At 63.9% G+C, this 7,388-nt stretch overlaps 1 protein-coding gene across 2 annotated transcripts in view; it reads left to right on the top strand.

Annotated features, from left to right (window-relative positions):
- LOC116954783 (neuropilin-2-like) overlaps positions 1-7,388 on the top strand; it is a 73,718-nt gene that overhangs the window by 47,066 nt on the left and 19,264 nt on the right. For both annotated transcript variants that reach the window (XM_076052568.1, XM_076052567.1), the window contains exons 5-10: positions 1,581-1,725; positions 2,551-2,706; positions 3,162-3,331; positions 4,504-4,659; positions 5,641-5,785; positions 6,527-6,693. In XM_076052568.1, coding sequence (XP_075908683.1) covers positions 1,581-1,725; positions 2,551-2,706; positions 3,162-3,331; positions 4,504-4,659; positions 5,641-5,785; positions 6,527-6,693 — 939 coding nt within the window. The remainder of the gene's footprint in view (positions 1-1,580; positions 1,726-2,550; positions 2,707-3,161; positions 3,332-4,503; positions 4,660-5,640; positions 5,786-6,526; positions 6,694-7,388) is intronic.

The following is a 7,388-nucleotide window of genomic DNA, read 5'->3' as shown; positions in this document are numbered from 1 at the left end:
CGGCTCTCCGAACCTCCGAGCGAAGGCTGCGGTAAGCCTCCTCATTCTCTGACGTGGGATTCTGTAGCCGATGACAGTGGGCCTGTCGCTTTTTCTCAACCATCCTGAACAACTCCTCTGTCATCCAGGGTGTCTGGGGAGGTCTGGACCGCGTACCCAAAGCAGCCATTGCAGCTGCATGAGTCACAGTCCTAAACCTCGCCCATTTACCCTCGACATCAGGAGGAGTCGGGGACGATGCCAATCCCAGCCGCAAGCGATGATGAAATTCTCGCTTGCAACTTTCATCAGATAACTGAGACCAGGCCACTTTAGGTTGGAATGGGGTCCTGGGTGTACACCCACCACCGGAGTGGAAGAATGGCAGGCGCATCTTACAGATGACTAGTCGATGGTCAGAGGGCAGATCAGCTCCACGGTAGGTCCTGGTGTCAAGGACATGGGCTCGCATTCGCTGGTCCGTCACTATGTAGTCCAGCAGATGTTCTTGCTTGGACCCGGCATGCATCCATGATGTTGTGTGGATGCGCCGATGCCGGAACAGCGTGTTGGTAATTACAAGCCCATGGGCTGCACAAAAATCTAGCAGCCTCCTACCGTTGTTATTGAGCTGATCTGGCCCATGCCCTCCAATCACTCCAGACCAGGTGCCAGTATCATGACCAACTCGGGCATTGAAGTCACCCAACATGATGACTCTATCCCGAGGGGCCACTTTAGCCAGCACCTGTGACAGGAGGTCATAGAAGGCATCTGACTCATCGGCTTTGCCTGCATCCCTCCACGGATGTTCATCTTCGGTGGGGGCATAAGTAACCACGACCACCATTCCTCGCCTCCGGTTGATGGGAAGGCGAGCCCAAAGTAGCCTGGGGCTTACAGCTTCCCACACCTCACCGCCACGCTCCCACGCCCCCTTCATTCTTTTGTTCAAAAGAAGACCCACACCCTGTTGTTTGGCAGTCTGCTGCCCCGAGTAGAGGACTGTCCACCCCTCATGGTGGCAGGAGCCAGAGCCGGTCCACCGGACCTCCTGAATGCCGCATAGATCCAGGCGGTACCGGTCCAGCTCCCGACAGAGGAGTGGCAGCCTCTCCTCTGCAGTGAGCGTTCGAACATTCCACGTGGCCAACCGTAGTGGCTTTTCGTTGTTTCTGGAGTAGCCCCGAGGGTAGGTATTCAATCTCCTGGCTCCGCCAATTGGGGTTTGGCCAGGAGACGTCATAGACGCCTGGCCCCCCGGGGCCTCCGGCACAAGCTTAGTTGTTACATATTTCAGTTTAATTCGTAGTTTCGTGGTAATTAATTGAAGGTGGAGGGGTTACCAGCCCCTCGCACCCGTCCAGAGCCCCCGTTTAGCCCCTGTGGTGGACACATATGCCATGAGGGGAGGAGCCAATCAAAATTGGATCTCCCCCCACAGCGCTGTCCACGACAGAGTTGCCCGTCCGGCACCGCGAGGAGGTAGGGGGTTGTTTTGCCGGACACTCACACACACACTCACACACACACACTCACTCACACGTCCCCCTCCTAACCCACACGGACGCCCGTGCCGTCGTTGCCGCCGCCCCCGGCAGGCCCCCCCTCGGCACGAGATCTCGCTCGACTTCGACCGCTTCGACGTGGAGGAGGAGGGGACGGGCGCGGGCGCTGCCCCGGGCCCGCTGGAGACGCTGCCCTGCCGCTACGACTGGCTCGAGATCTGGGACGGCCTCCCCCAGGGTGCGCACCTCCTGCACCTAGCCTGGCACCGCACTCAACCCAGGTCACCGCATGGGTTCTGCCATGCGACCTCCTGCACCTAGCCTGGCACCGCACTCAACCCATGTCACCACATGGGTCTGCCACGTGACCTCCTGCACCTAGCCTGGCACCGCACTCAACCCAGGTCACCGCATGGGTTCTGCCATGCGACCTCCTGCACCTAGCCTGGGACCGCACTCAACCCACGTCACCACATGGGTCTGCCATGCGACCTCCTGCACCTAGCCTGGGACCGCACTCAACCCACGTCACCACATGGGTCTGCCCCGTGACCTCCTCCACCTGCACCTAGCCTGGCACCGCACTCAACCCATGTCACCACGTGGGTCTGTCCCGTGACCTCCTGCCAGCGGACCTTCGACACTTCTTTATGCGATGGCCTCAAAGTGCACCTAGCCTGGCACAAGCGGCGTTGTGACGCCGGCGGTTGTTTGTTGTGGTGATGACGGTGGTGGCGGTGGTGGTGGTGACGGTGGTGACGGTGGTGACGGTGGTGGTGGTGGTGATGACGGTGGTGGTGGTGGTGGTGGTGGTGACGGTGGTGACGGTGGTGGTGGTGGTGGTGACGGTGGTGACGGTGATGACGGTGGTGACGGTGGTGGTGGTGACAGTGACGGTGGTGATGACGGTGGTGATGGTGGTGATGACGGTGGTGATGGTGGTGGTGGTGGTGACGGTGACGGTGGTGATGACGGTGGTGATGGTGGTGATGACGGTGGTGATGGTGGTGATGACGGTGGTGATGGTGGTGATGACGGTGGTGATGGTGGTGCGTGTCGCCAGTGGGGTTCCTGCTTGGACGCTTCTGTGGGCCGCGTTCCCCGGGCCCCGTGCACTCCGCCACGGGCACGCTTTCCCTGGTGCTACACACCGACACCGCGGTGGCTCGCGATGGATTCCTGGCACGCTACGGCGTGGCGCCGCGCCGGCCTGCCGACTGTGAGCCGCACCGTCGTCACGATTGGCGTCGTCACTGTCACCGTCACCATCATCATCATCATGAACACCACCATGGTCGCCGTCAGCATCGCTCTCATCGTCGTCACACTTGCCATCATCACCATCGTCATCATCATCAGCACTCTCAGCATCATCATCATCATCATCACCGTCGTCGTCATCGTCGTCGTCACTGTCACCACCACCAACACCACCACGGTCATCATCACTCGCACTTATCCTCACCTTGCTCCACTCACCCCTGCACACCCACGATCACCTCTCTCGCCCTCTCACCTGCCTCTCATTTCCATGTCTATACCCCCCACTCATCTCCCGCCCCCCCCCCCACTCATCTCCCGCCCCCCCCCCACTCATCTCCCACCCCCCTCCCCCCCACTCATCTCCCGCCCCCCTCCCCCCACTCATCTCCCGCCCCCCTCCCCACCGCGCAGCCTCCCAGTGCGGCCGTGCGCTGGGCGTGGAGAGCGGTGCGGTGCGTCCCGGCCGCCTCTCGGCGTCGTCCCAGTACCGGACGGGCCTCTGGGGGCCCGAGCGTGCCCGGCTCAACCACCCACTCAACGCATGGACGCCGCTCACAGACTCCAGCAAGGAGTGGCTGCAGGTGAGGAGCCGTCGGAGGCCTCTCTCGACCCCACACCGTGACCTCTCTCGACCCCACAGCGTGACCTCTCTCGACCCCACACCGTGACCTCTCTCGACCCCACCCCGTGACCTCTCTCGACCCCACACCGTGACCTCTCTCGACGCCACACCGTGACCTCTCTCGACCCCACAGCGTGACCTCTCTCGACCCCACAGCGTGACCTCTCTCGACCCCACACCGTGACCTCTCTCGACCCCACACCGTGACCTCTCTCGACCCCACACCGTGACCTCTCTCGACCCCACAGCGTGACCTCTCTCGACCCCACAACGTGACCTCTCTCGACCCCACACCGTGACCTCTCTCGACCCCACACCGTGACCTCTCTCGACCCCACACCGTGACCTCTCTCGACCCCACACCGTGACCTCTCTCGACCCCACAGCGCGACCTCTCTCGACCCCACACCGTGACCTCTCTCGACCCCACACCGCGACCTCTCTCGACCCCACACCGTGACCTCTCTCGACCCCACACCGCGACCTCTCTCGACCCCACACCGTGACCTCTCTCGACCCCACAGCGTGACCTCTCTCGACCCCACACCGTGACCTCTCTCGACCCCACACCGCGACCTCTCTCGACCCCACACCGTGACCTCTCTCGACCCCACACCGTGACCTCTCTCGACCCCACACCGTGACCTCTCTCGACCCCACCGTGACCTCTCGACCCCACCGTCACCTCTCTCGACCCCACACCGTGACCTCTCGACCCCACCGTGACCTCTCTCGACCCCACAGCGTGACCTCTCTCGACCCCACACCGTGACCTCTCTCGACCCCACACCGCGACCTCTCTCGACCCCACACCGTGACCTCTCTCGACCCCACACCGTGACCTCTCTCGACCCCACACCGTGACCTCTCTCGACCCCACCGTGACCTCTCGACCCCACCGTCACCTCTCTCGACCCCACACCGTGACCTCTCGACCCCACCGTGACCTCTCTCGACCCCACACCGTGACCTCTCGACCCCACCGTGACCTCTCTCGACCCCACTGCGACCTCTCTCGACCCCACACCGCGACCTCTCTCGATTCTTCCCCCCCCCAACCCGGTTTGCCCCCCCCGCTCTCCCCCACCCCCCTCACCCCCGCCCCCTCCCCCTCCCGCCCCCCTCCCCCAGGTGGACCTGGGCTTCCCGAAGCTGGTGACGGGCATCGCGACGCAGGGCGCCGTCTCCCAGGAGACCCACAAGAGCTACTACGTCACCGAGTTCCGCCTCGAGTACAGCTCCTCGGGCGACGAGTGGGTGCTGTACCGTGAGGGGCGTAGCCCGCGGGTGGGTACCACAGAGGCCAAGCCCCCCCCCCCCCCCCCCCGGGTAGCCATGGTGACGGTGGTGGTGACGGTGGTGGTGACGGTGGTGGTGACGGTGGCGAGCGGGCGGTGCACTCGAAGGCGCTGCCAGGCGAAGACAAGCACCCCCCGTGTAGCCTCGTGCTGCACGGGGTGACGTAGGTGCAGTCCAGGTAGTGGGGGTATTTGTCCGGATACACAGGCGACTGGATGACCCCGGTCGGCCCCGTCAGGTTCTCTGCGGTCTCTCGTCCGAGCCTGGCTGTTAGCGAGCAGCACCTATGAAGGCTGGCACGGCAACACGAGGGGGTGGGTGGCCAGCACCACGGTAGCGATGTTTACACACCGCGCCAGGTACTCACTCGAGCCTGAGTCGACCTAGGGGAAGCCCAGAACCGGCTCAGATGATCGTCACCGGGGTTGGCTGTGAGCGGCAATAGAACTCGAGTCGCCAGGTTCGTAGCGCAGCGTAGCGCTAACCGCTGCACCACCGCTACACTACCGCTTGCCGGAGTTTGATTTTTGTCGGAGACGGAGGCAGTGAGTGAATTGCGATTCGTTAGCGGTGGGGAGTGCTGGTTGTAGTGGTGGTGGTTGTGGTGGTGGTGGTGATGTTGTTGGTGGTGATCGTTGTGGTCGTGGTTGTGGCGGTTGCGGCAGTTGTGGTGGTCAGCGTGTTGTACGTACGTTGAACTTCGTTCGCACCGTACGTAGCCAACCGTGCTAATCGGAGGTGTGTGGGCATCCGTGTGCGTCTGTGTGCATCTGTGTGCGTGTGTCTGCGTGCGTCTGCATGCGTCTGCGTGCGTCTGTGTGCATCTGTGTGCGTCTGCGAGCGTCTGCGTGCTTGTGTATGTGCGTGTACGTGCGTGCGTGCATCTGCGTGCGTGCATGCATCTGTGTGCGTCTGTGTATGTGTGTGTCTGTGTATGTGTGCGTCTGTGTGTGCGTGCGTGCGTCGCAGGATTTCGAGGGGAACGAGGACGGGAGCACGGTGGTGCGGAACTCGCTGGCGGAGCCGTTTGTGGCTCGCCACGTGCGCCTGCGGCCCACACGCTGGCGCGAGGGCATCGCGCTGCGCCTCGAACTCTACGGCTGCCAGATCATGGGTGAGACGCCACGGCGGTGGCCACGGCTCGTGGCGGGAGCGGTGCCCGGTTCGCAAACACGGAGAGATCCGGGCGATGATTCAACCTTGGCCTCTGCCGACCTGCTCAGCCCTCACCACGACCTCTCCCGCCCCTCACCACGACCTCACCACGACCTCACCACGACCTCTCCCGACCCTCACCACTACCTCACCACGACCTCTCCACGACCTCTCCCGATCCTCACCACGACCTCTCCCGACCCTCACCATGACCTCTCCCGACCCTCACCACGACCTCACCACGACCTCACCACGACCTCTCCTGACCCTCACCACGACCTCACCACGACCTCACCACGACCTCACCACGACCTCTCCCGCCCCTCACCACGACCTCACCACGACCTCTCCCGACCCTCACCACTACCTCACCACGACCTCTCCACGACCTCTCCCGATCCTCACCACGACCTCTCCCGACCCTCACCATGACCTCTCCCGACCCTCACCACGACCTCACCACGACCTCACCACGACCTCACCACGACCTCTCCCGACCCTCACCACTACCTCACCACGACCTCTCCACGACCTCTCCCGATCCTCACCACGACCTCTCCCGACCCTCACCACGACCTCTCCCGACCCTCACCACGACCTCTTTGCTTCCACAACTTAACTTGGTCCCACTCCCTCTACCTCACACCACCCCCACCCCGCCCCCCCGACCTCCCCCGTCTCCCACGCCCCCCCCCCCCAGACTTCCCGTGCTCGGAGCTGCTGGGCATGGTGTCGGGCAGGATCGAGGATCGCCAGGTGGCCGTGTCGTCTTCGCGCGACTTCCAGTGGGCGGCCGGCAGCGCGCGGCTGCTGGGATCGCGCTTCGGCTGGGCACCGGCGCTGTCACAGCCATCCGAGTGGCTCCAGGTGCCGTCTCCCGTCGGGGGACACGCGGGGGGACGTGTGAGGACACGTGGGGGGAGACGTGTGGGGACACGTGGGGGGACACACGTGGGGGGAGACACGTGGGGGGACGTGTGGGGACACGTGGGGGGACGTGTGGGGACACGTGGGGACACGCGGGGACGCGTGGGGGGACGTGTGAGGACACGTGGGGGGACACGCGAGGACACGTGGGGGGACGCGTGGGGCCACGTGGGGGGACACGCGCGGGGACACGTGGGGGGACGTGTGAGGACACGTGGGGGGACACGTGGGGGGACACGCGCGGGGACACGTGGGGAACGTGTGGGGACACGTGGGGGGACACGCGGGGACATGGGGGACACGCGGGGACACGTGGGGGGACACACGCGGGGACAGGAGACACAGAGACAGGGAGGAAGAGAACGTAGTTGCCCAGTGGAGTCCAAACTCTCCCAGTGACTGCTGTCACCAACGGGAACAAAGGGACATGGGGACACGGAAACATGGGGGACACGGAAACATGGAGGACGCAGGGACACGGGGACACGGAAGACACGGGGACACGGAGATATGGAGGACACGGGGACATGGAAGACACGGGGACATGGAGGACACGGGGACATGGAAGACACGGGGACATGGAGGACACGGGGACATGGAGGACACGGGGACATAGAGACATGGAAGACACGGGG

The sequence above is a fragment of the Petromyzon marinus genome, chromosome 56 (genome assembly GCF_048934315.1).
Source record: "Petromyzon marinus isolate PM22_M1 ecotype Great Lakes invasive population chromosome 56, UKy_Petmar_22M1.pri1.0, whole genome shotgun sequence".
NCBI lineage: Eukaryota > Metazoa > Chordata > Hyperoartia > Petromyzontiformes > Petromyzontidae > Petromyzon > Petromyzon marinus.
The sequence above is the reverse complement of the archived record's forward strand: the minus strand, read 5'-3'. Positions and strand labels throughout refer to the sequence as shown.